Raw genomic sequence first — 27,202 nt, 5'->3', positions numbered from 1 at the left:
GTTTAGTAAACACAGCACAGTGTCATATCCCTCCATGGCCTGAACTGGGAGCTGCCAACAGGGAAAGGCAGGGAGGAAAGAGGCGTGGGATCTGGCTCTGGAGGCCTGCACCACAGTGGGCGCCATGGGGTTATGGCTGCAGGAGGTGTGCCTTCCCCACGAGGAGGGCCTCTCCTCCACAGCCATCCTGTGGGCTGGTTAAAGCTGACTCGGCCATAGCCAGCCTGACAAAACAACATGAGCAAAAGAAAGACCAGAAGCTCCTGGAGGGAGGCCGGGCAGCGTCCAGCCTGCTCACAGGAATGGCATCCGGGAACCCCTGAGTCGGAGGGAGAGGGCAGGGAGAGGAGTCCCGGTTCTTCTGGAACAGTACCGACAGGGTAGGGAGACGCTGGGGAGGACATGGGCAGGTCTGGGACTCACTGCAGGTAGGGAGGGGAGGAACAGGCCCTTGGTGTCCCCGGCCCGCCTGACTAGGCCTGGTGAGTGCCAGCTGCCCCAGCCAGCCCTAGTGGCGGCTGGAGACCAGGCCTTTCACTTTGGACATCTTCTTGGTGGGCTGCCTCTGCTCGGCATGAGGGGGACCCTCCCGCTCAGGCAGCTGCTGCTCCATCTCCTGGGCCGAGGAGGATGCAGTGGCTTTGAGAGTCTTCTTGATGTTGGTAACCTGGAGAGACAGGGAATTGGTGTCAACCTGCTCCAGCTACAAGGAGGGTCACACAGACAAGCAACCAGAATGCCATGCAAAAAAAAAAACAGGCAGTTAGCTGCAGAAACCCCTCCTTCCACTGCAGTTCAGATGCCCTAGGATGCCCCCCTCCCACGCTGGAATGCCTGGGTCTGAGGGCCACCAAGCTTCTGGCTTCAGTTCTGCTAATGTGCAGCCTGGGAAGCAGCAAGCAAGGGCTCAAGGCCTTGGGCTGCTGTCACTCACAAGGGCCATGTGGATGGAGCCGCGGTTCCTGGCTCTGACCTGGCCCAGCCTCCACCACTGCAGAACATTTGGGGGAGTGAACTGGCAGACAAATGATCTCCCTTTCCGACTCTCTGCCTTTCAAATAGTCAGAATAAATAAAAAGCAAAGAAATCCAGATGAGGAGAAATGAGCAGGCGCACTCCTGGGGGAAATGTGGAAATGAGTCCTGTAAAGCTGTGCAAACGATGCTTTCTTAACAGCGACCCAACCAGGAGGTGAGAGAAAGTAAAGGCTCCACGTCCCAGAAAATAGAAAGTGGGGCCCCAGGATTCTACACTCAGCTATGCTTTCCAAAACCTCTGAAAATATGGCTCCACATACCCCTTTTGAAGAAAAAAAGCTAGACAACGAACTACAGCCAACTTAGAAACAAAGGAAGACAACGCAGGGACAGCACTGGCAAGGGTTCATCCTCTGCTCTTCACAGCACGCCTCTTTGACGTCACCAAGCAATGCCTGAGCGTGCTTCCATGCCACACACCCCCCCGGGACACCTGAGCCCTGTCCTGGGTGTTCCGGGAGGGTGACTGAATGTGTCCTCCAGTGCAGCCGCATTCCCAGCAGCACACTTCAGGGAGCTCTGCAGACCGAAGGGGCTGCATTGCTTGCAGCTAAACCGACACTGCTGCATGGTTGCCTGAGCAGGAACTGAGCAGGCCCACCATGGCCTGTGTGCTAGAAACACCTTCATGACACTGGCCCTGCTGGCCCTTGTACTCGCTGACGCAGGTGCGGGAGGGCCGGGGCTGGCCACCTAAATCCTAGCCTCCAGCAACACCAGGGTGTCTGGGATCCAGCAGCTGGGTGGAGGGCGGGATGAGGAGGAAGGCAGGGCAAGTCCATACTTATTATCTCTGCCCTTCTGTGAAACGGGGACCAGCTGCTGTTTCTTTTACTTCAAGGCACACTGTGATAGGCCTGGAGGAGAGGTTAAGAAATGTGACTACTCGGGCCCGTGTGATAACCTACTGCCTAATTCCACAAAATCCTCACCTTACATGAGCCAGGATCCCATATGGGCACCAGTTCATGTCCCAGCTGCTCCACTTCCCACCCAGCTCCCTGCATGTGGCCTAGGAAAGCAGTGGAGGACAGCCCAAAGCCTTGGGACCCTGCAGCCAGGTGGGAGACCTGGAAACAGCTCTGGGCTCTGGATCGGCTTAGCTCCAGCCACTGTGGCCACTTGGGGAGTAAATCAGCAGACAGAATCTTTTTCTGTATCTCCTTCTCCCTGTATTGTATATCTGCCTTTCCAATAAAAATAAACAAATCTTAAAAAGAAAAAAAGAAAAGAAAAGCAAGGTGACTGCCCAGGCCTTGGGGCCTCTGCAGTCTCCACCCAGGAGAAAGCTGATGAAACACGTGGTCAGTGGTCGAGGACAGCCGGTCACTTACCCCAATTTGCAAAGCATGAGAAATGAGGCAACTCAACCTCACCTGAGGGAATTTATTTCCTCAAAAGCTAACAAGATTTCAGCCAAAGAAGATAATAACAAACTAACAGCTTTTCTCTTCAAGGCCCCTGATTCCAGAACTGGCCTCTTTTTGAGCTAATTATCATATTCCCGTTTAGCAAAGTAGCTTTACAGAAAATTTAAAAATACAACCCCACAAAATAGCTTCCTTCATCTCATCTTGGCTAACAACAGCTTAAACCTCTGTCGAGTTTCTAACAACTTTGAATAATAGCTCACCCAGCACAGAGCCTGCAGTAGGGACACTTTCACTCTGTTATTGGTACTGACAGCCTAGCTCTGCCCAGGAGTGGGAAAAGGCATTTTTTTCAATCCCCACATTATGGCTTTTACTTTTTCTTTTTTGAAGACTTATTTATTTACTTGAAAAATAATTAGAGACAGAGACAGAGATGGATCTTCCATCAGCTGGTTCACCCCCCACACTGCTGCCAGGGCCAGCTGGGCCAAAGTGGAGGCAAGAGCTAGGAGCTCCACCCAGGCCTCCCACATAGCAGCGGCCTAAGCACTTGGGCCATTTTCTGCTGCTTTTCCCAGGCCATTAGCAGGGAGCTGGACTGGAGGTAGAGCAAGTCAGGACATGAATGCCTACATGGACAGCTGGCATCACAGGCAGCTTTACCCCCAATGCCACAAGGCTGACCCACAGTTCTGTTCCCTTCTCGTGCACCTGTGTTTCTGCTGCCTAGAGCCCCAGGCACTACCAGCCGGTAGGGGGCAGAGCCATCCACAACAGCTGTGGTGTCAGTCCCTGGACTGCCCCCAGGAGCACACTCTGACTGCGGCTTGTCCCCCAAGGCCATGTCCCCTTGCCAGTCCTCAGGCCAGCCGACTCTCACTGCTCCTATGTGGACTCCAGCGTCATGTCTGATCCTGGCAGAATCCTGCTTGCTCTAGGTGCTGGGCAGCCTGCCCGTCACCCTCTCCAGCACAGAGGCCTCATTTATCCTTGCTTCCCACCTGGACCATTTCCCTACCCACAGGGCACAGACCCCCTACCTCATGGTGACTCAGCTGGACGACAAGGCCTTTGGTCCAGGATCCTGGCAAAAGCTTGAGAGCAAACCAGAGGCCTGGCCACCCTGAAGAGGTCACTCAAAGGCCCATTTGCCCCCTCAGCTTTCTCTGACAGAAACTATTCTTTCAATGAGCCTTTGCAGGTGCTCAGTGGTTTGGGTATGAAAGAAAATTATACGGGCTGGTGCTATGGTACTGCAGGCTAAAGCCGTCACTGCCTGCAGTACCAGCATCCTATACAGGTGCTTGTTCTAGTCCCGGCTTCTCCACTTGCAACCCAGCTCCCTGCTGATGCACCTGGGCAAGCAGCAGCAGATGGCCCAACTGTTTGGGGCTCTGCATCCACATGGGAGACCCAGAAGCTCCTGGCTTCAGATTTGTCCAGCTCTGGCCCTTGTGGCCATTCAGGGTGGGAATAAGTGAATGGCTGATTTCTGTCTCTCCCTTTCCACAATTCTGCCTTTCAAATTTATTAATTCATTTCTTTAGAAAAAAAAAGAGAGAAAACAAATATCTGGCTCAGGGAAGACCTTTCTTCTCTAGTCTGGAAACATCTCCCTTCCATATCCCTTAGCCACTACTTTGACTCAAGCCATGCAGGGCCCCTGGACCAAACTGGGAAGCAGACACTCCAGCTCTGCCTCTATGACTTCCATCAACTTATTTCAGCCCCTCTTCCACATGGGTTCCGACCACTCCAGCCCCACAGACCCACTCCCCTGACCCGCACTGCTGGGCTGGCCTCTCACTCTCCAATGGCCTCACCCATATACCCTGTCTCCTCTGGGCTCTCGAGCACACGTCCTGCTCCTCCCTCAGACCTCAACAAAGCTAAGTCTGCTCCCGCCATTGTCACTTCGAGGCAAAACCCTATGCAAAGGAAAAGGCTTCCTGGAGAAGTGTTCCTAAGCCTAAGAAAGGAAGCCCTGGACTCTCACAGGGACTCAGCCCCAAAGGGGAACGCTGCCGCCTCGCACTGGGTTCTACTACCCAGACGGCACATGCCAAGTCAGCTTTATCGCCAGCATCGTTCCAACACATACAGTACACAAAGAGGACACAGCCGAAGGGATCTCGGGATCCATCAGCTTTTGCCGATAGCTGGGCAGGCCCATGGTGGACTGCTCCTTCCAAGACGCACTTCAGCTGCCCGGGTCAGTTTGCCAGCTAAATCCGCTTCAGTTCCCAAGCCTTTCCAGAGGAGCCTAATTCCACTCCCATGGGGCTGCCCTTCAACTGACCACAGACACCCTCTCAAAAGATTCATCTTCTTTCACCTAAACCTGACCCACTCCCTTCTGATTTTTTTTTTCCAAGTGGCCTGGCTTGCAGGTGATTCCCACCCCCTTACTCCAGGATAGTCTTGACTTTGTCCAACTCTTCAAAACATGAGCCTCGGGGCTTTTCAAATTGGACTTCACCCACCAGCAAAAGGCTGCTTAGCTCCATCAGGGACTTAAGTATTGAAGCAGAAGGAGAGGTGGAGCCTCCTAAGACAGCATGGTCTCAGTCGTGGGCAGGGCAAGGGTGACCAGCACGAGAGCCCACAGCTGGAAAGGTGCGCACGGAAAAGGAAAGCTGAGTGATGGCGAGCCTTCCACAGGAGGCACTGGCAGGTGCATGGGGACGCCACCAAGCCTTAAGACCCATCACCACCTACACTCCTGCGTGACTATCTACTTCATGGAAAACACAGCTTCCTCTGCAGTCACAGGCTACTCTGTAGGCACAGCAAGAGCTAGATATTAACTCTCCACAGGACAACAGACAAGGGTACATCCCAGCTAAAAGACAAACATTCCAAAATCCAAGGTACACGAGGAAGTGCTTTGGGATGCTGTGACTGTTTGTCCCCTCCAGAGAGCCTGCCTGGGGACAACATGTCAGCTGATGCTCCTGTGCTCTCGGCCTCAGGACGCAGGGGCTCCACGAGGTACATGTCCCTTCCAAGACAGGTTACAAGGGAGGCTGGTGTGATGCCTCACCTCAATTAATGTGCTTATGCTCCACTTGTAAGTGCCGGCATTTCACAATGCCACTGGTATGTGTCCCAGCTGTTCCACTTCCCATCCAGCTCTCTTCCTACAGCCTGGGAAAGCAGGGGAGGATGGCCCAAAGCTTTGAGACCCTGTACCTGTGAGGGAGACCTGGAAGAGGCTCCTGGCTCCTGGCTTTGGACTGGCTCAGCTCTGGGCATTGTGAACATATGGGAATTGAACCAGTGGATAGAAGATTTTTCTTTCTGTATCTCCTCCTTCCTATAAATAAAAATAAATCTTTAAAAAAAAAAAGACAAGAAAAGACTACAAGGAGGGAACTCTTTGGCAGATAGGGTGGGCTACGTTCTAAGGAAAGGTATTTGAAGCTACAATTCACTAGAATAAAGCTACAGTTCTAAGATCTGGGGGAAGGGCCCAGTGCGGAAGCCCAGCTGCTAAAGTCCTCACCTTCATGCGCTAGGATTCCATATGGGTGCTGGTTCTAATCCCAGCAGCCCTACTTCCCATCCAGCTCCCTGCTTGTGGTCTGGAAGAGCAGTCAAAGACAGCCCAAAGCCTTGGGACCCTGCACCCTCGCAGGAGACCCGGAAGAAGCTCCTGGTTTTGGATCAGCGCAGCTCCGGCCGCTGCAGTCACTTGGGGAGTGATTCAATGGATGGAAGATCTTCTCTGTCTTGCCTCCTCTCTGTATAACTGACTTTCCAACAAAAATAAAAAATCCTATAAAAAAAAAAAGATCTGGGGTGGAAGAGGACTATCTGAGAGCAAGTTTGGGAACAAGTAGAGAAGGTCACCAGCTCAACTGACAGGCAGAGGCACGGGCCCACACACAACACAATACAGCCCCCTCACTCTGCACAGACTGGTCTGTTCCAGACAACAGGTGTGTCGTGACCACTCCCGTGTGCCAGCAGCATGAGCAACTCACACTTGAGAGCCAGACCATGCGTTCACTAAATAGAAACTGACCAAGTGCTGGGCTCTGGCCATGCTCACTTTTCCCATAGTGGACTATCCCCAAACTGCTAGAACACTATTAAACCAACAGACTGAACGTGGCGGAAGCGGCCTTGGCCTTTGCAGTGGATTTCTCTCAAACTTAATCTTTACTGCCACCTAGTGGCAGCATCATGCTCTGCCAACAGGAGTAGCCCCATTTCCATACAGATAAACTCCTGTCTTCGCACACACTCTTCTAAACAGCCAGGATCTAAAATACCAACACTGTTGGGTGAGTGCAAGGTGTGCCTCAGCCAACTGCTACAGCACCTCTGTTCATGCTTGCCTTTCTTCTGTCCAATATGCCGTCTGACATGGAAGTAAACTTGAGCAGCTGAAAATTTTAGAACTGGTAACAGTCATCTTAGTTAACAGCCACATTACCAGTCCACCACCTCATGCAAGCCGCAATGGCCTGGGCAGGGACCAGCCTGCTCTGACAGTCTCCAGCCAGGATCAAGACAACAGGCTCTAGGCAAGCCTGTCCCACGGGGAGGCAGTGGAGGCAGCTGCTTCGAAGTTTCGAGGTTTTGACTCTGGAAGGAGGAAGCAGAGGGTGATTAACCCTTGCTCCTTTGCTCCACCCCTCCCGCCCAGGTCACAGTCAGGTGGTCAACATTATTGAGGAAGTGACTGCACTCAACACACCAGACATACCAGTTTGGGTTCCTGTCTCTGGTTCATCATGTACCTGGGCCAGAAACGGATGAAACAGACTGGCCCAAACACCCACAGAGCACAAGCATATGGCGTATGATTCACAATACATGCTGGAGTTCAGGGGCAGCACAGTTCAGCAGGGCCACTGACACACATCCTGCTGTTAGAAACACTCAGTGCAACTTCTGAGTGCCTACTGCACACAGGTAAGGTACAGGGCAGGGAGCTAGACTGACAAAGGCAAGTAAGACAGCCCAGTGCGGTAACTAGCAGCTAAAGTCCTCACCTTGCACATGCCGGAATCCCATATGGACGCTGGTTCTATCCCAGCAGCCCCACTTCCCATCCAGCTCCCTGTCTGTGGCCTGGAAAGCAGTCAAGGACGGCCCAAAGCCTTGGGACCCTACACCTGCATGGGAGACCCAGAAGAGGCTCCGGGCTCCTGGCTTCAGATTGGCTTAGCTCCGGCCATTGTGTCCACTTGGGGAATGAATCAACAGATGGAAGATCTTCCTTTGTCTCTCCTCTCTCTATATCTGACTTTTCAGTAAAAAAATAAAAATTATGCATGAATCTTAACAAAAAAAAAGGGCAAGTAACACAGGTTTGATTTCCAAGGAGCGGGAACTCTCCAAATTTCCCACTCAGCTCTTAGGTTCCTCAGCTGGAATTCTGGACCTCACTTTGCCACATTCGGACAACTGATGCGTAAAACCCGTTAAACACCGTAACACTTCAAAGACCCATCCCAGTGTTTCTGATCTGGGTTCCAAACAGACCGTGAGGGCACTGCCCTTGTCAGGCTACGGGCACAAGACAGTCACCCACAACACTAAGACTGAGGCCTGCCTCCACCCAAGAAGTTTCAAGTGTCCCCAACAACCAGGTGCCACTGAAGCCACATTCACACCCTCCTAAGTCTCATCCACCAAAATTTTTTTCATGAATTATACAAGTCCATAGGACACACACGTGCAGTTTAAACTCTTCTTTCCAGAAGAAGTGAAGAATCAGGACTTTCGGGGCCTGTGCTGTGGCACAGCAGGTTACATGGGTGCTGGTTCATGTCCTGGCTGCTCCACTTCTGAACCAGCTTCCTCTTAGTGCCCTGGGAAAGCAGTAAAATGCTTGGGCCCCTGCACCCCCCATGGAACCCCTGGAAGAAGCTCCAGCCTGGAGCAGTGCCAGCCACTGAAGCCTTTGGGGGAGTGAACCAGAGGATCGAAACTCTGTGTCCCTCCCTCTTTCCCTCCTTCCTCCCCTTCTTCTTTTCCTGCCTTCCTCTCTCCTGCTCTAATTTTGCCTTTCAAATAAATAATCTTTAAAAAAAATCAAATACCAAGGCTTTGAAGCCCATGTGCTCATCTCCCCCTACCTGGTACCCACCATCTCTGTCCATTAAAAAAAAGTATTTCTACTTATTTGAAAAGCAAAGAGAAAGAGACTTCCATGCCATGGTTTCCTCCCCAAATGCCTGCATCAGCTGGGGCAGTCAGGCTGAAGCCAGAAGCCAGCTCAATCCAAGTCACTCACATGGGGAGCAGGGAACAGGTGTTTGACCTCCCCCTCCAGCTGCTTTCCAGGATGTAACAAGAGCAGGAAGCCAAGCCGAGACCCAATCCGACACTGCAATGAGACGCAGGGTTCCCAAGCCAAGTCCTAACCACTAACCCCCTTGAGTCCATTTCTAAGATCCATTCCTCACCAAACTCATTTTTTTTTCTTTTGTAGCAGCAAAGTGCAGCTACACTACAGAATTTCAATTCTCTCTGCATGCAGGCCTGCTCATCCACTGCCAATCAAAATCAGGAGGGAGACCGACAGAGCTAGGGTAAGCACAGTGCCCGCCTCATCCCTATGTAGGGGCATCAGACTAAAACTCTGGAAAAAAGGACCAGACTGGACAGGCAGGCCCCCTTGGAGAGAGGACCATACCCCCTGCCTGCTTACCTCTGCCTCCACCTGCTGCTGAGTCCGCGTGTGGCTCTCTTTGTACTGGTTGGCTCTCAGGACCTGCTGCTCGATGCCCAGCAACACCGCCTCACAGCCATCACACCTGTCAAGCAGAAAGCCAGCCTCAGCGGCAGGGGGCCTGGAAGGTGTGCACCCAGGCCTCCTAGGCAACCTGTGAAAACTTCGTCTGCCAGAGTTCTTGCCCATTCTTCACCCCTGACTAAAGACAAGTGTTTCTAAATAGGCACCAACAGGTGGTTTTGGGGTAGTTTCTTAGAACATGGCTTGCTTTCATGTTCAACCTTGTAACTCACAGGAAGCAGTTTACAGAATGTAAGAAGGAAGTCAGAGATCTGATAAGGTGGCACTGATGAGTCACTTTTCTCAACAGAAATAAACTTTTTAGAAAGTGAATGCATACTTCGCATTTACTTCAAAAAGTTCAGAGAGGATGGAATTACAAGTTTCTTTTAGTATAAAAATTTTTTTTGACCCATGAGTTTTTTCATGATGTGAATTTTCATCAACTTAAAAAAAAAAAAGTTTCATTTATTCTCACAGGAAAGTAAGATATACAGAGAGAAGAGACAGAGAGAAAGATACTCTATCCATTGATTCACTCCCCAAGTGGTCGCAATGGCCAGAGCTGAGCCAATCCGAAGCCAGGAGCTTCATCCGGGTCTTCCACTCGGGTACAGGGTCCCAAAGCTTTGGGCCATCCTCGACTGCCTTCCCAGGCCACAAGCAGGGAGATGGATGGGAAGCGGGGCTGCCGGGACATGAACTGGCACTCTCACGGGATCCTGGTGTTCAAGGCGAGGATTTGCCACCAGGTTACTGGTACTGGCCCTCCAGGACTTTTGAAGACCCCGCATGTCCATGTTTCAAGGTGTTTTTTCACCAAAAATTCTTTTTAATTCCATTTTCCATGAACTTTTCTGCAGTGCCCACATATTCCCCTTTCTTTAAAGCTTAAGTTACATTCTAACTGCCACATCCTCTGCTTGTTCATTCTCCCCACTTCAAAAAAAAATTTTTTTAATTACGCTTTAGAAGCTGGTGCAGTGGCCAACATCCCACGTGGCACCTGTCCAAAATCCACCTGTTCCACTTCTGATCCAGTTCCCCAGTACTGTGCCTAGGGAAGCAGAACATGGCTCTTGCTACCCACGTGGGAAAGGCAGATGAGTGCCAGGTTCCTGGCTTCAGTCCAGCCCAGCCCTGGTTGTTGCAATTACTGGGAGAATGAACAAGTGGATGGAAGATCTTTTTGTCTCTCCTCTGCTTAACTATGCCTTCCAAATAAATAAAACCTAAGAACAAAAAAGTTAAGAGAATAACGATTCAAAATTCAATCAGCCAAGAATCTAAAGTTATGAACACTATATCATATTTCTGGGTATCTCTCTATAAAACAATTTTGTTTCTGATCTAATTCCAATCCCCTAAATGGGGGTTTTATAAATCTCTCCTAGGGACAGACAGGCTTAGTGGAACACCCACATCCTGCATCTCCTGGGCTCTAGTCATAGCTCTGCTTCTGACTCCAGCTTTTTGCCAAAACACACTCTGGGAGCCAAGGCCTTAGGTCCCTGCCCTGCACGATGATGACCGAGTTCCATGCTCCTGGCTTTGGCCTGGCGCTGTCCCAGCTGTGTGGCAATTTGAAGAATGAACCAGTGGATGGAAGAGCTCTTGTCTCTCCCATTCTTTTCTCTTTCTGCCTTTCAAATGTAATAAAGAATGCCTACTGCTGAGCAGCTCAGAACTCTCTTGACCGGGGTCAAGATAGCACCTGGGTTTGTATGTTGGACCATTTTTTACATTAACAGGATTTTATAAATTTCTTTCCTGTTTATTCTAACTGAATTCTTTTATAGTCTCCGGAACACCTGTGTACCTCTGTAGGTGTCAGACTTTATGAAGATAAGGCGTCCAGGGCCCTATCTGGGACAGACTATGAGTAGCAGGTTGGGGGGAGAGTGACAGTCACTAAGTGAGGAAAGGCAGGGGCATCAGACCCCACGGAGCCAAAGTTGGACAGCTCCTCCCCAGATTAATTCCTTGAAGGATAAGGCAGAGAAAAACGTTGGTTTCAAAGAAAACAGCAGGACCCAGCGCAATAGCAAGTGGTTAAAGTCCACATCTGGGATCCCATATGGGCACCAGTTCTAATCCCAGCAGCCCTGCTTCCCATCCAGCTCCCTGCTTGTGGCATGGGAGAGCAGTAGAGGACAGCCCAAAGATTTGGGACCCTGCACCTGCGTGGGAGACCCAGAAGAAGCTCCAGGCTCCTGGCTTCGGAATGGCTCAGCTCCAGCCGTTGCGACCTCTTGGGGAGTGAATCGTCAGACGTAAGATCTTCTTCTCTGTCTCTCCTCCTCTCTGTATATCTGACTTTCCAATTAAAATAAATAAATCTTAAAAAAAAAAAAAAAAAAAAGAAAAACAGCATCCCCAACCCTCTGCACACATCTGCCATGCCTAGGAAGACAACTCCCTCAACTCAAAAAACTCTCCGAAGTTCAATGGTTTTAATAGTCCCAACTCTTAAATAAATCCCGTAGCAGGTGCAACAGTTCTTGGAAACATCAAATTCTGTCTGTTTCTAGCATTTATTTATTTGAAAGAGTTAAAGAGAGACAAAGAGAAACATCTTTTATCTGCAGGTTCACTCCCCAAATGGCTGCAACAAGTGGGGCTAGGCCGGGGGAAGCCAGGAGTTTCATTCAGGTCTCCCACATGGTGGCAGGGGTCCAAGAACATGGGCCATCTTCCACCTTCTGCTGCCTTTCCACACACCCTAACGAGGAGCTGGACCAGGAGTGGAGGAGCCAGGACTTAAACCAGCATTTGCTCATATACAGTGCCAGTACAACTAGTGGCAATTTTATCCACTTGCACCACAACACTAGCCCTTGGAGTTCTATTAAAACTGGCTAAATATAAATATCCTAAGTCTTTTAAAAAGTGTTTTCTTTTGCATTTATTTTATTTGAAAGGCTGAAGGGGAAGAAACAGCCAGCCAGCCAGCCAGCCACATAGATATTTCCCATCCAAAGGTTATTCCCCAACGCCTGAGGCTGTTTCAAAGCCAGGAGCTGGGTACTCAATCCGGGCCTCCCCTGCACGTAGCAGAAACCCAACCATGTCATCACTGCTGCCTCCTCTGGTCCACATTAGCACAAAGCTGGAACCAGGAGTTAAGAGTCAGAGATCAGACCCAGGCACTACAGTGTCTTAGCCAACAGGCCAAACATCCAGCCCCAATTCTTTTTATTGACACTCATCCTGCACCCCTCATCACTCATCTAGACAACCATGATCTGAAAATATTAAACAGAAAACTCCAGAAATAACTAAGTTTTAAGCTATGCACCACTCTGAGCAGCCTGATGAAATCCCATGCTATCCATTGAAGTGAATCACCCCCTGTGCACGCTGTCCACACTGCCCACACTGCCTGCCAAGCAGCTCTCGCAGCTTCACAGCGCTTGTGTGCAAGGCACCCTATGCCACGTCCCAGAGCCGGGTCATGCACCTTGCTCACATCAGCCCTGGTTTATCTCATATCAGAGGAAACACGGGCTGAGTACATACAGCTGAGAGAAGTCAGTCATGTGACTTTATGACAGTACACTGTTATAATGTCTGCTTTATTAATTGTTGTTGATAATTTTTTGTGCCTAGTTTATAAATTAAACCTTATCACAGGCATGTATACACTGGAAAAACACAATGAGTATGCATATACCTACATACACAGGGTTCATTCAGTACAACAGTGTAGAGTGTACACTACAGTCCTGAAATGGATCTCCACGGAAGGGCAACCACGGAACCAAACAGAGTGATGGAATACTCTGTGTGGACCTGTGCTCCAATCAACTAACCCATTCCTTGTCTTCAATATTTCTCACACCATTTCCCAACACTAGCCCAGTAAGTCACGGATTCTGAACATGCGTTCCCTTTTCCGAAGAATCTTACTAACATTACTTCCCCTGAGCTCAAACTGAGTCTGAGTTTGGAGAGGACAGGACAGGCGTCACCCAGCTGGGCTGCACAGGCTCCAGTAGCTACCACTGGAGTTTTACAGCTCACCACTGAACAGCCCCCCGCTGCATTCAGGACGAGTGCCCTTGGGATTTCTGGAACCACAGGGCTGAAGTCACTCTGCTTAGCTCCCACCCTAAGGCTCCAGCCTCCAAGACACCAACAGGGTTCGTTTCTGCAAGCGGAGGCTCAAAGCACCCGTTAGACACCCCATCCTTCCAGTCTCACCATTCGTGTAACGTCTTCACAATGTTATTGATATCCTTCTTTCGGATGTCACGGCCAATGCAGAAATCCACTTCCAGCAGCTGGTTTCGCTGGTCCAGCTTGCCCTGGATGATGTCAGTGTAGACGGCCTCAATTATGAGGTCTTCTAGTTCCCGAAGATTCCGCATCTCCAGGTCCTTCAGCAGCACAGAGTAGGGAATACACTGCAGATAAGGCCATGTGAGAGTTATAAAGACCACCTGGTAAACACTAATCAAAATGCAAGCATTATCCACACACCCAATAGCTGTCTCTGGACTCGAGCAATGCAGGTAGTGGCAATTATTAATATCTAGGACACAGAAGGAGCCATAAAGCCCATGAGACAAACAAGCCCTCATGCCATCTAGGGAGGTATCCTCCTACTCCTCTACCTCCTGATCCACTGGCCCTTGGCCTGCAGGCCCTGGAGTGCACTCGTTCAGAGTCCAGACTCCTTCCAAAGCAGAGAAAGGTGGAGGAATACTCAGAACAAGATACTCTGCCACCATCTGGAAAGTGCCAGATCTTCACCCACCTACAGCAGACCCCAGACACTGGAGAGCAGTGGCTCTTTGCCCAGCGCAGTGCCAGCTAAAGAACATGCATGCCAGACCACAGGGTACAGGTGGCCAGCGGGGACTGCCAGGGCAGAGATCATCATCAAGCCTGTACCTATCTTCCCCAACCACAGCTGTCTGAAAGGCTGTACTAACATTCTGCAAGACGCCAGGACAACAAGAGAGCAAAACAATAAACTGTCTGCAAATCCTCTAACACATTACTGCTGATTTGGACATTAACACAGTGATCAACTCTGTAGAAACAGGAAGAGAATGGAGTAACATCAGACACATCTAGAAGGGTCTTCTGAGGCTGAAGGTGTGACACCCAGGGTGAGTGGGGTGGCTTACAATGACAGATTGCAGCAATGCGGAAAAAAGTCACTCCCAATCCCAAATCAGGACGAGAAGTGAGACCAGCTCCTCATTTCCCAACAGAAACAGGCCTCCCACCAGAAATGCCAGGCTGAGAGTGAGAAACCTCTCATTAGACCAGGTACAATTGAAACAGCAATCCCAGGAACAATGACACAACTCTCAGGCTCCAGCACCAGGGGAAACGCAAACAGCAACCTTCTCAGCAAGCGCCACACAATCTCCGCGGGGCTGAGATTAGGCAGAGAGCCAAATTCCACTGCTCATTAACAGAACGTGGCCCTGTTTCTGAATGGCTGTGAGCAGCTGGCTGCGGCGCGCCTCACAACAAGCTGGCCAACGCAGAGGTGTAACACAGCGCATCTCACAAAGGGCGGGCTCCAGAGTGAACCATGAGACCTGTGAGATCCAAACAGAACCTCCTGCCATCTAAGAGGGCATCCCATGTTCTCTGCCTCCACTTAAGGGACTAACTTTGAAAATCCCAGAAAAAGGCAGCATACTAAAATCTACTTCTCAGTAAGTCCCTTCAGTAGGGCACAAGCCACTGTGCAGCAAGCAACAAAGATGTGAACTTGCCCCGAAGCACTGGGTTGCCAAAAAACCAGCAGCCTCAGGGGGGCACAGCCAGAGTCCCACACACTGCAGCACGCAGGGGACCAACACAACCCTGCATGCATTTCCTGGACATACTGGCCACCCCACATTAGCTGGTCTTGGTTTTCTCCCCCACCCCCACCCCCGTGACTGCTGTGCACTCGGGGTGTGTCTGCCATGTGCCACGGGAGCGCCCTCCCTGCCTCAGGCTCGGGGCAGACAGGAAGGGGTCAGGACTGTACCTTCATTCTCGATGCCAAGCTCACGATGGTCAGGTGCTTCAGCTTGTTCTGCTGAGCTGTGCTCAGTTCTGGCAGGCTCTCCTTGTTGGCTGCTCAGTCCCACCCACCACAAGAATCAAGACACAAAACAAAATAAGCACTTATTTCATGGACTCAGCTCTCCAATTCCCCAAGCCAAATCTGATATGCCACTACCATTATGTGGCACTGTTCTCCCTGGGCAGTTATCTCATGCCCCTCCTGTTTCCAAAGATGAGACTTCATCTTGTACACACTAGTCCCCTGAAAATCCAGGCATGCGTGAGCAGAGTGACCAGACAGTTATCTCAACCGAGGCCTATCTGTGCCCTTGGGAGTAAGCTCAGGTTAGCCACCTGACAGAGCGACTGCTGCACGCAATGCACTGCCTTCCAGGAATCCAGGATGCTGGGGACAGGCTCGGGCATGACTGCTGCTCTGCATGACCACCAAGCACTTGCACCAACTCAGGGCAGGTCTCATCCTTGTCCCTGCCCTCATCCTTCCAATACTGCAAATGCAAGACAGAACTACCAGGAGAAAGTACGGAGTACAGAGGGGAAGGAAAAAGGAAGAAGGAAGAAGGAGTGTGAGCCAGCCAGGGTGGGAGAAGGGAAAAGCAGAGAGGAACAGGAGAAGAGCTGGGGCGAACCACCACAACTCATGAAAGAAAGATGGAAGCCTAGCAGAGACAGGCTTTAGAATTCAGAATGGGCAAAATGTCGTCACTAAGAGGTTGGCAGCTGCAGCCAGGGCAGCAGCTGCGGATAACAGCACAGGATTCCTGCAGCTCCATCCGCACACATTCCAGCTAATCCTCAGGACCCCATCACAAGACAGAGCTCAATCATTAGTCATGGTTTTGGCTATTGTCACAGCACCAAAAACATCTGGGGAAGTTAGTAAAAACAGTTGGAGTAGAAGGTAATTCAGGTTTGGACTTCCCGTTCCCTGTAAGAGAATGGGCTAAGAGAGATCACAGCTTCAAATGATTCCAAGGAGGGAGAATGATTGTAAGAGGGAGAAGCAAGATGTGAACCTGCCCATACAACATGTCTGCACTCACGTAACCCAACACACAGGCCTAGGGGAACAGGCGCAGCACCACACGGGAACGGCAGCTGAACAGCCGTCAGCTGGGGTCACTGGCTCAGTGACCCCAAGTGTCTTTCAACACAACCACCATGTTGATAACACACTAAATGCTGAGAGTTTACACATGGCTATTCTGACCCTTCCCAGCATTCCGAGTGCCCTCCAAACCCAGGTCCTCAAGAATGTAACCTGCAAAGCAGTCACAGCCCCTGCCATCCCCACCGCACAAAATAAAAGGAACACTCCTTCTGTGGGTCACTGCAGAGCCTGTGCATTGGCAAGAATTCCATTTCCCACACTTTGTCTCACAAGCCTCGAGGATCCTCCACACGGAGCAGCACAATGCCTGTGAGAGCTCCTAACCAACTCACCTATGTAATCTGGGTAGGTTCCATAGGCAAACAGGTTCAGCAACTGCAAATAGGCAGCATTCGCTCCTTCGGCCAGCTGAGGAGAAGAAAACAGCGGTCACCACAGATCGCCCTGTGCACCTGTCACTACGGGGCTCAAACAGAAGGGGAGCAGCTCCCGAAGGAGGCACCACGGCTGTTTATTCGCTACTGCTTGGTTAGTCTGTGGCCCTGCCATCTTTCTGATTGTTCAGTTAAAAAACAAAACAAGGGTCCGGCACAGTGGCCTACTGGATAAAATCCTCGCTTCGAAAGCGCTGGGATCCCATATGGGCACCGGTTCTAATCCTGGCCGCTCCATTTCCCATCCAGCTCCCTGCTTGTGGCCTGGGGAAGCAGTCGAGCATGGCCCAAAGCCTTGGGACCCTGCACCTGCGTGGGAGACCTGGAGGAAGTTCCTGACTCCTGGCTTCAGATCGGCACAGCACCGGCCACTTGCGGTCACTCAGGGAGTGAATCATCAAACGGAAGGTCTTCCTCTCGGTCTTTCCTCCTCTCTGTATATCTGACTTTGTAATAAAAATAAATAAACTTAAAAAAAAAAAAAGATTCTTGGGCCCGGCGTGATGGCATAGTGGTTAAAGTCCTCACCTTGCACACTCGGGATCCCAGGTGGTCACCAGTTCTAAACCCAGCGGCCCCGCTTCCCATCCAGCTCCCTGCTTGTGGCCTGGGAAAGCAGTCGAGGAAGGCCCAAATCCTTGGGACCCTGCACCCAGGTGGGAGTCCCGGAAGAGCTCCTGGCTCCTGGCTTCGGATTGGCTCAGCTCTAGCTATTGCAGTCGCTTGGGGAGTGAACCATCAGACGAAGATCTTCCTCTCTGTCTCTTCTGCTCTCTGTATATCTGCCTTTCAATTAAAATCAGGCATGGCGGCATGGCCTAGCGGCTAAAGTCCTCGCCTTGAACGCCCCGGGATCCCATATGGGCGCCGGTTCTAATCCCAGCGGCTCCACTTCCCACCCAGCTCCCTGCTTGTGGCCTGGGAAAGCAGGAGAGGACGGCCCAGTGATTTGGGACCCTGCACCCGCGTGGGAGACCCAGAAGAGGTTCCTGGTTCCCAGCTTCGGATCGGCGTGCACCAGCTGTTGTGGCTCACTTGGGGAGTGATTCATTGGATGGAAGATCTTCCTCTCTGTCTCTCCTCCTCTCTGTATATCTGACTTTGTAATAAAATAAATAAATCTTTAATAAATAAATAAATCTTATTAAAAAAAAAAAAAGAAAGAAAGAAAGCTATGGGCTCCTTTCTAAAAAAAAAAAAAAAAAAAATTCTTGAAGCCCCAAACTTAAACCTTCCCCACCAACAAGTCATCTGATACTCCCCACGGCAGGCCTGAAAGCTGCCTTTTCTCTGTCTCACACACACAGCATGAAGCACTGGAAACAGTTCAAGTTTTCTCAGGATCCACTTTGCACTAAAACAAAGTCTGAAGCTGCTCTGACCATATGCCAGCTCAGCAGCTGCAGCGTGAGTCACCATGAATACAAACTGTACCAAGCTGAGGGTCACTTCCAAGCCTCAGGGCTCATGTGGACTGTAACCCCTGGGAGAGATCAGCACAACATAACCTGCGGCAGAGAATCCAGGCTGGGATGGAAACCAGCATGTCAGGCTGCTGCTCTCCACAAAGTTCGTGAAAAGGACTTACTCTTCACCGGTGCTGATGGCAAGCAGCCATCTGTGGAAGGAAAACCACCCACGCGCTGCCCTGCCTGGAATGGCTCTGCCATCGCCCACCATAACTGAGTATCTTCTTCTCCCACAAAAAGGCTCCCCTCCTCGTCTAACTAGACATGCTCAACAGAGTCCACACAGGACACCGAGCGGCGTTCTACAGATACCACCAGCAGTATTACTGCACTGCAGCCGTTAAAAAAAAAGTCCCAAGAACTGCAAGCATAATTTCAGACTCGAAAAGGAACTAGTTGCTTACTTCCAGTTAACATATGGAAAAGAATTTGGAAACAAAGTGTGATGAGACAAAGGGGATTTGCTAAGCATCCCAGTAAGAGTTCTGGCTTCCTGATACCTCTGGCTGCCTTCCCAAGAGACCACAGACCTCATGAAGTCCTGGATGAGAAGCAGATGAGAGCTGGCCAAGAGCACCCAATCTAGTCCTCACCTTTCAGGCAACATCACTAAGCCAGTCTAGGCAGATCATTAATTATAACATACACATTTTAGAATTTCTTTTAGTTGTTTAAGGAAGTAAGGTTTTTTTCAGATTTAATTTTTTAAGAGATTTATTTATTTGAAAGGCAAAGTCATAGAGAGAGACAGAAAACTTTCATCTGCTGGTTCATTCCCCAAATGAATGCAAAGTCCGCAGCTGAGCCCATAAGAAAGCCAGGAGCTTCTTTCAGGTTTCCCACACAGACACAGGAGTCCAGGCACCCAGGCCATCGCCCACCACCTTCCCAGGCACAGAAGTAGGGAGAGGGAGATGGAGTAAAACAGGGCCCAAAACAGCCCAGTGGGGTGCAGGTGCCAGAGGCGGCAGCTCTATCATGGTACTGGCTGAGAAGTTTTAATTCTCAATTGTTTCTCTCAGCAAATCTTCCATTTAAAAGCCTGTGCAAATTCAATCAGGCCTTTTATGAATATGAAGGAATATTACTATCCCCTCTGTCATTTCTGTTGAAGAATGAACTCATGTTCCTCAACTCCTTCTCAAAGGAGTCATTTTCCATCTTTGGTAAACTGAATTTTTACTGAAATTCCTATTGTGTGTCAGGCACAACAGATCTTATCTGCACAGAACTCACACCTTAGTAAGCAAGATTGATATTAAATAGCAATTTACCAAGCCAGCACTACGGCATGTAGGTTAAGCTGCCACCTCTGACACCAGCATTCCATATTGGAATGCCAGTTCAAGACCCGGCTGCCCATTTCTGATCCAGCTCACTGCTAATGTGCCCAGGAAAGCAGCACAGGATGATCCTTTACTTGAACTCCCTGCCCCCAAATGGAAGACCCAGATAGAGTTTCTAGTTCCTGGCTGCCGCCTGCCCCAGTCCCAGCCGTTGTATGTTGGGAGTCAACAAGTGCACGGCATTTCTCCCTGCCTTTCAAATAAAAAAAGAAAATATTTTTTATAAAAAAGTAACAATTTAGAAGTAACATGCTTCTTTTAAACCTCTGGAAAAATAACAATTTAGAAGGAAAGTGCCTCTCCCCACCTCCCAGGGTAAGCAGGCTTGGGTATGTCAAGAGGAAGCAAGATACAACCCACAGCCCAGACAGCCTGAAGGCTCACAGGTTGTAGCCACAACCGACTGTGGGCAAAGGCCGACTGCTGGTCCTGCAGGTGATGGACTGCCCGGCCGAGGTCAGCCATCTCCCACATGGATGCAAACTGCTCCCCCCGCCCTGCACGGATGCCAGGACCACTGTCAGCGCATCCAGTTCACAATGCGTTTAAGAAGTGCAACTTGCTGAGTCTGGGCCTGGCGGCTAGCCCACATACATAGAGGCAACAGTCAAGCCCACCAACACACCAAGAGCCCCTGGCACCACCTCCCAAGCAACAAAGATGCCTGTAGGCTTCTCTCAAATAAACAGATAAACACAAGTCTGTAAAGTGAAAGAGGCTGGAAGTGCAGTGCAGGCTGCTTTATCTCGTCTCATCTGGTCATTCTTAACTGGGACACGATGACCAAGCCTGGAAACTCAAGGTCTTAACAAAAATCAAATAAGCCAAGAAACCCCAACAACTCGTCAGCTTGCCCTGTTTTATCTTCCCAACATCTCCTTCAGACCAACAGCCCAGCTCAACAACAGTAATCTGTGCTACGTGTGTCCCAGAACAATCTTCCTTATCTAACTTACACTAGAGGTACAACTTTTGTCCACAGAATCCCCGACACTCCCCGTATTAAACATCACTCCATGCTGAGGGCACTACTTCTGATTTATCAGGATAACTGGGTCTTTTCATTCTCTTTCCAATTACTAGCAACTCAACCTAATCTTTCCCAAGTTCAGATGAAAACATTCCAGAACACAAGCCCAAGACATCACCCAGGATCCTCCCCCAGCCCCCATTCCAACCCATCCCCTAGGACTCCAGCACTGAAGCCCCTTGCAAGTTGAGAGATAATGAAGAAGCTGTCTGGGAGCACACCTACCTCTTGCACATTGGCCAGCTCCAGCAATTCTCCAAAGACATACACTCCAGGAGCCTCCAACACCTGGCTTATGAGTGCAGTGAGGGCTGAACCACTGGTCCCCTTGGCCAGCAAGATGAACTGTTCCAGGAGGTTACTTGAAGGTTTTTGTTCACCTGCCATTCTCTGGCGTTGAGGTCTGTCCAGAAGAGAAAGTGTGTAGGTCATTCTGCATCTACTTGCAATCTGCACCTACTTCCCATGGGAATCTGGTTTTCTAGTGTTAACACAGCAGAAGCAGCCCTTGAGTCTGGGGATGCTCCCACTTGGTGAGACAAGGAAGGTGTGACCTGGAATTCAACCTCCATGTCAAGCCTGGAAACATTCTGCACAAGTCACTGCATCCCCATCCACCCCGCCTGGAGATAACACCTGCTAGTTTTGGGGTTTTTTTTGAAAGGCAGATTACAGAAAGGAGGGAGGGGAAGTAGAAGGGAAAAAAGGAGGGGTAAGAGGGGGGGGAGGTAAGGAGAACAGGGGAGAGAGGGTAAGAAACAGAGAGATCTCTGTCTGCTGGTTCACTCCCCCAATGGCCAAGATGACCAGAGCTGGGCTGGCTGAAGCCAGGAGCCAGCAGCTCCCTGGTGTTGAAGACACCACCTTCTAAGTGCTTAAAATTGCTGTAGCAGAGCAGGTTAATCCAGGGCTCGGGAAGCCTGTGTTCCATGATGGAGGGCCAGGGGTTGAGTCTCCCCTAGACTTCTCATCTACCTCCCTGCTGACGCACCTGGGAGGCAGCCACCCAGGGCCCACGTCCTTGGAATCCTGCACACAAGGGACACACGGCTATTGATCCTGACTTGTGGTTCCCAGCTGGTCCAGTTCTAGCTGCTGTAGGTACTTGGGATGTGAACCTGCAGCACGAACACTCTCCCTCCGTCACTGCCTTTCAAACAAACAAATGGCTTTCAAAAACCGGAAAGAATCAAAAGAAAAACAAAGGAGTTTCTTAACAGCTGTTCTCCACCCTCCTCGTTCCCAGTTTCTGGGACCACCTGCCATACACAGAGGCAGCAAACAGAAGCAAAAGGCATCAGTTCTAACTCACAGTACACCACCAATGTCACATCTACATCCGACACCGGTAAGCAACAGACCAGAAAGACACCTTGTGTATTTGAAGGGAATGCATCAATGCTCAATGCTAAGCAGCAGCATATTCACACTAGCAAAGCCTAAGCTCCAGGGGGGAAGAGCCACTTGGCCTCCTTCCAGCACCTACCATTTTACCAAGGACGTCTTCGGAACACGGACACCATCTCAAGCGAACAAAAGGGACGTGGGGAACACCAAGAAGGTGCATGGCTACCCTGAAGTCAGGTTCCCACACCTGTGCAATCCAACCACACGCTGCCTGTAAGCGGACACACGTGCGACAATTCTACAGGAGTCCAGAATGGCACCAGCTGGGTAATGCAACAAAATGAAGGACAGCGGGTATGCACGGCAGAGTGAAGCAGACAGCAACCCCAGGAGGGATGTCTGGACGTGAGAGAAACCAGGTCTTCCCACGGGTGCGTACACAGAAATTCACAGTGCTAGGGAAACACGTTTGTTGCCTCGCTTAGGGTCACCTGAGAAGATCCCGGCAGAAACCGGTGAAAAAAGGAAAAAGTGACGTGCAGGGAAAGCGGAGAGAGAGGGAGAAAAGACGAGACAAGCGGAGGGCAGCAGGTGGTAGCAGCTAGCAAGGGAGGCACGAAGACGCCTTTGCAAATGGACATGGGGGACGATGGGCCGGGAGTCAGCAGAGGGGGTAGCGACCTGGAGGGCCATTTCAGTCCTACGGAGTCTCTTCTTCTCGGGGGGTAGGCGGGGACCAGCTCCCGTCCGGGGACGGTGCTGTTCTGAGGGACGGAGCAGGGCACGGGGGCAGCGTGGCGGCCAGGGCCGGCCCGGCGCGCAGGCCGAGGGTCGCGGGCTACGGCTGACCTCGGTGCGGCCGCATGCTCCACGCCTGGGCCGCGGGCGTGGAGGGACGAGCCGCGGGGCTCGCTCCTCGGCGCGGGGGCTGGGCGGCCGGCGCGAAGTCGAACGGTTCTGCCGAGACTGGCAGGCCGGGCCCCTACCTGTCCGCGCCGCCTTTCGGTCCCCTTCGTCCCGCGCTCGGCCTCCGGCGCTTCCCGCAGGTTGTCAAGCGTCCATGTTCGGCCCGGCGTCCGGTACTTTTCTGCCTCCGCCGACCCGTCGCCCTTGCTGTTCCCCCCGGAAGCCTCCCGCCGCTGTATTCGAGTTCCGCCCACACAAGGTTCCGCGGGCCGCAGCTCACAGCCTTGGGGCCTCCAGCGGAGCCCGGGGCCCGGGAAGGAGCTCCTGGCCAGCCGGCTGGGCCACAACCCTGGAACTGGACAGAGCTGGGATGCCGAGGGGCCCCCAAGTCGAGGAGTGCCGCTTAGTTGGCAATGGAAGCCAAATCGTCATCCTCACCATCCTAGGCCCAAAATCCACCCCACAAGTTTTCTGAGGCAACTGCTCTACCCCAGCTGTGGCACTATTAAGCCTAATAATATGTATGGATGCACTTTTTTTTTCACGTGCTAAGTATTGTACATGCGTTGAATGTCTGTTAACTCTAGGGCCTGTAATATTATTTCCATTTTTCAAAACAGTCCCTGTCAGCAAGTGGCAAAGCCCACACTGGAAGGCAGTCTGTCTGAAGTCCAAGACCATGTTCTTAATCTGGATTCAGAAAATGCCTTCAGATAAGCCAGGCGGGCTGAGCCAGCAATGGGTCTGTGACCAAAATGAGGTACACAGCACTGCGCCTAGGAAAATGGTCACACAGATATACGGCCAACTTGCTCATCTCGAACGTGTGATGGTGTGGAAATCAGACAGGCCTGAGGCTGGGGAGCCTAGAGCCCAGCATGCACTGCTGCAGCCACTGCCTGTCGTGTTCAGATTACATAAAGATGAAATGAGAGTCCTGGACTCCAAAAACTTTCCGAGACAGACACAAAGATGATGACACTTTCAAAGCACAGAAGTGAACAGGAAAGCAAAGGGTGAACATTTTCGGGTAGAGTGAGGGGAAGGGGAGTAGTGACCATAGGCCCTGAGGCTTGCAGTGGACAGTCTGCACTGATGGAGGACGGACACCCCAAGCAAGTGGGACTCCAGCTGTAGGAGTGGGAGCTGATGGGCACCGAGCTTGAGCCTGGAATCCCCGGGCCAGGTACAGGGACCTGGAAGGACCCCAACACTGCCAAGTACCCACACTGAAGGGCTGAGAGACAATGGCACCACCAGCACCCCAGGGTACACGTAAGGCTCCTGACTGCACCCTGGGGATTCCTGACAGGTGTCTGGAGAGGACCAAGGCTTACACTGAATCTGGGACAAGAAGCAGGTGACCAAGGGCATGAGGGAGGGCAGTGAGGTCTCTGTTTTCTGCTAGGGCACTGGGGAAGTATTTAGCCTTTGTAACCCAGGAATGATGACCCCAGGAATGGCTAGAGATAGCCGCAACCAAGAAAACCGCTGAAGCGAGCAGTGTATTCTAGATAAAAGACTGTGTGATCTCCAGCAAAGACAGGAGCCGTTGGGGATGCAAAGGAATGAACGTTGTAGATTTGGAAGCCACAGAATCTGTAAGACTTGGGGAACCCCTGAACCCAGGGAGAGAGAAGGGAGATGTCACCCAGGAATCTGGCCAGGGAGACCGCAGCTGTGTGGCTATGTGGTAACTGAACAAGGGGCCAAGTTGGCGGTGAGAGGAAGACACCCAGGTTTCCTTTGAGTTGTGAATGTCCCAGCAAAGCCTCTGCTTCCATCAAAGTGATGGCCAGACGCCAAGGCCCCTTTGCAGGGTCCCCCCACAAACCCTCCCAGCCGTGTCTCAGGCCACCTTCTTCACAGCCCAAGCTCCAAGCCTCTGCACCCAGAATGGCTTAGACCTTCCCTGTCCAAACCGCTGCTCTGGCTACTCACTCACTTTTCTTTTCTGCAATACTTTTCTCTCACATTTGTGTGTCAAAAATCCCACCCACACCAAAAGCAACAATCTCTTAAACTGGAGGCAGATCAGAATTTGTGTTTCAAAAGGTACCAGTAAGTTAGTGAAGAGACAAGCCATAGGCTTAGGAAAGCCATTGACAATACATATGTCAGACAACAAAGTCCTCTAGACAGCGGAGAGAACTGCAAGTCAACAGGAAGACAAACAGCCCGATTCTTACCTGTCAGGCAAAACGCTTGGGTAGGCACTTCCCAAGGAAGACATTCAAGTAGGAACAAGTACAGAAAAAGGGGCTAACCTCAGGGGAGGGAAAATGAGATACTACACTTAACCAGAATGACTGTAACCAAGAAAACTGACTACAAACACACTGGGTTAACAAGGATATGAGGCCACCATCATCCTCTTGTGAAGGCATAAAATAGTTACAGTCAGGTCTGGCACGATGGGTCAATGGCTAGATCCTCCTTGTATCTGCCTGGATCTCGTATGTGTACCCGTTTGTGTCCCAGCTGCTCCACTTCCCATCCAGCTCCCTGCTTGTGGCCTGGGAAAGCAGTCAAGGATGAACCTAAGCCTTGGGACCCTGCATGTGCGTGGGAGAGCCAGAAGAAACTCCTGGCTCCTGGCTTTGGATCAGGTCAGCTCCAGCCATTGCAGCCATTTGGGGAGTGACCCAGTGAATGGAAGATCTTTCTTTCTGTCTCTCCTTCTCTCTGTAAATCTGATCTGCCTTTCAAATAACAAATCTTTTAAAATAGTTCAATAACTTTGCAAAATTAGCAGTCTCTCCCACCCTTGGCTGTGTATCTACCCTGCAAGCTAGCAGCTCTTCTAGAAAAGCAGGCATATCCACAGAGAGAGCCCAGAATGTCAGCTTCATACCAGTCAAAAAAAAAAAAGGATAAGAGAACAGTAGGATAAATTGTGGCCTGGACATACAATAGGATGCTACTCAGCAATTAAAGATGATACAACATGACAAAACTCACAAAAATGATGATGACAAAATAAACCAGACACAAGTTGTGTGTATTGTATGATTACGTTTAAACCAGAACTCAAGAATGGACAAAAGTGTCCCACGGTAAAGTGAGAGGCGGGCCTTTCTCCAGACGTGAGGACGCAATGCTGGCTGGAAATGGGTGGAAGCATTCCTGGGGGCTAGTAACAGCGATTTTAAGAATGTGGAAATTGTTTCTTACTCTATGTATCTTATATGTCCTTAACAGATATTTTAGATAAAATTTCTAACATAGAAAGTTCTACCCTCCCTTCCGTAAAGGCCACTCCTCCATAAGCATCTCCCAGGTAGAATACATCCATCAGAGTCCTCTGTGACACACTGATGTGACTTCTTTTATGCCATGTGTCACACTTCATCTTAAATCTCAGCAGAATCTCCCTGTCACCCTAAGTACAAATAGATGGCAAGCTTTGGCGTGGCCAGGGTCCCGTCTATCTGCTTCACCCTCTACCACGGCAGCAGAAAGAAAACCTGGGTGAGTGCAGAAGGGTGAAAAGGGGGCAAGAGGAAGCAGGTCCTGGGAGAGAACACCGACATCTCAATCCTTGGCTCACACTGCAACACTTTCACTACTTCCTGAAATTACAGTCAATGTCACCTTGAGCAACAAAAGAAAGCACAAATCCAAGACCACTTCCTACCCAAACTAAAGGTAATAAAGAGGTGTCACACACACTTCGTCATTCGCTGGAAACCCCAGACACAGGTTGACCTAACCTCAGGTCAGCCCTGCACAGGGCAAGTGTTCATGCAGGAAATCATCATCACTTCGCCACCCTGCTAAAAATACCACCTCCCCAAGGCAGCGCAAACAGCCCGCCTGCCGACCGGCCGGTCAGCACACTCAGGACAGAATTCTCACTCGGCTCCCACCTGCAGCGAGCTGAGGCCCACCCCTCGCCTCTCAATTTCCTCTTCTGCAAAGACAACAGCGGCAAGCTTAGCAAATTCTGTCCACTCCTTCCCTGGACTGACAGTCAGGGCACACAGCCCTTAGTTCTCCAAAACAGGAGCACAGCAGAAACCTCGGTGGTCGCGGAAACGACTCCCCAGAACAACACACAGGCACGATTTGAAGAAGTCATCTGGTGACATTCGTGCGTGGTTTCATCAGTGTTTTGTTTGCAACCTTACCATGATTTGCAGGACGTTTCTGAGTTCCGTGTCAACAGAAGTTGATTCTCCGCGAGCTGTCATCTTCTCCGACGGGGCCGAGCGGGTCTTTCCCGCCTGGTTTCAAGTCTGGGGATTTCAGAAACCATCGACCTTGCCGGCAGGTGGACGAATTTGCGCACACTGCGCGGCACACTGGAGCCCAAGTTACAGAGGAGTGGAGCGCGATGGATGCTGGGATGTGTAGTCC

General features: G+C 50.8%; 1 protein-coding gene across 8 annotated transcripts; it reads right to left on the bottom strand.

Moving 5' to 3' along the window:
* Window positions 1-250: 250 nt before the first annotated feature.
* On the bottom strand, window positions 251-27,195 carry COPS7B (COP9 signalosome subunit 7B). Of its 8 annotated transcripts, none has more exons than XM_058665107.1 (8): window positions 26,974-27,163; window positions 21,582-21,759; window positions 20,816-20,993; window positions 16,644-16,719; window positions 15,160-15,248; window positions 13,365-13,567; window positions 9,078-9,183; window positions 254-667 (listed from the first exon to the last, which is right to left on the bottom strand). In XM_058665107.1, the coding sequence occupies exons 3-8, from the start codon at window positions 20,975-20,977 to the stop codon at window positions 509-511; spliced, it is 795 nt and encodes a 264-aa protein (XP_058521090.1). In that variant the 5' UTR covers window positions 20,978-20,993; window positions 21,582-21,759; window positions 26,974-27,163; the 3' UTR covers window positions 254-508. The 8 variants fall into 8 exon arrangements, with proteins under 8 accessions (XP_004576791.1, XP_058521090.1, XP_058521093.1 ...); XM_058665110.1 differs by lacking the exon at window positions 26,974-27,163 and adding an exon at window positions 22,924-23,048 and having other exon boundaries at window positions 21,582-21,740; XM_058665109.1 differs by lacking the exon at window positions 26,974-27,163 and adding an exon at window positions 22,924-23,015.
* Window positions 27,196-27,202: the final 7 nt, after the last annotated feature.

The sequence above is a fragment of the Ochotona princeps genome, chromosome 5 (assembly GCF_030435755.1).
Source record: "Ochotona princeps isolate mOchPri1 chromosome 5, mOchPri1.hap1, whole genome shotgun sequence".
Taxonomy (NCBI): Eukaryota; Metazoa; Chordata; class Mammalia; order Lagomorpha; family Ochotonidae; genus Ochotona; species Ochotona princeps.
This window is presented reverse-complemented; position numbering and strand designations above follow the sequence as displayed.

What these genes read in the sequence shown, in the direction of transcription:
- COPS7B (XM_058665106.1), bottom strand. Translation starts at nt 27,036, where the DNA reads ATGACAGCTCGCGGAGAATCAACTTCTGTTGACACGGAACTCAGAAAC. An exon ending in CCGAAAGGCGGCGCGGACAG is followed by an intron (nt 20,994 to 22,923) that starts GTAGGGGCCCGG and finishes TCTTCTGGACAG; the next exon opens with ACCTCAACGCCAGAGAATGG. An exon ending in GCTTGGCATCGAGAATGAAG is followed by an intron (nt 13,568 to 15,159) that starts GTACAGTCCTGA and finishes CCTTATCTGCAG; the next exon opens with TGTATTCCCTACTCTGTGCT.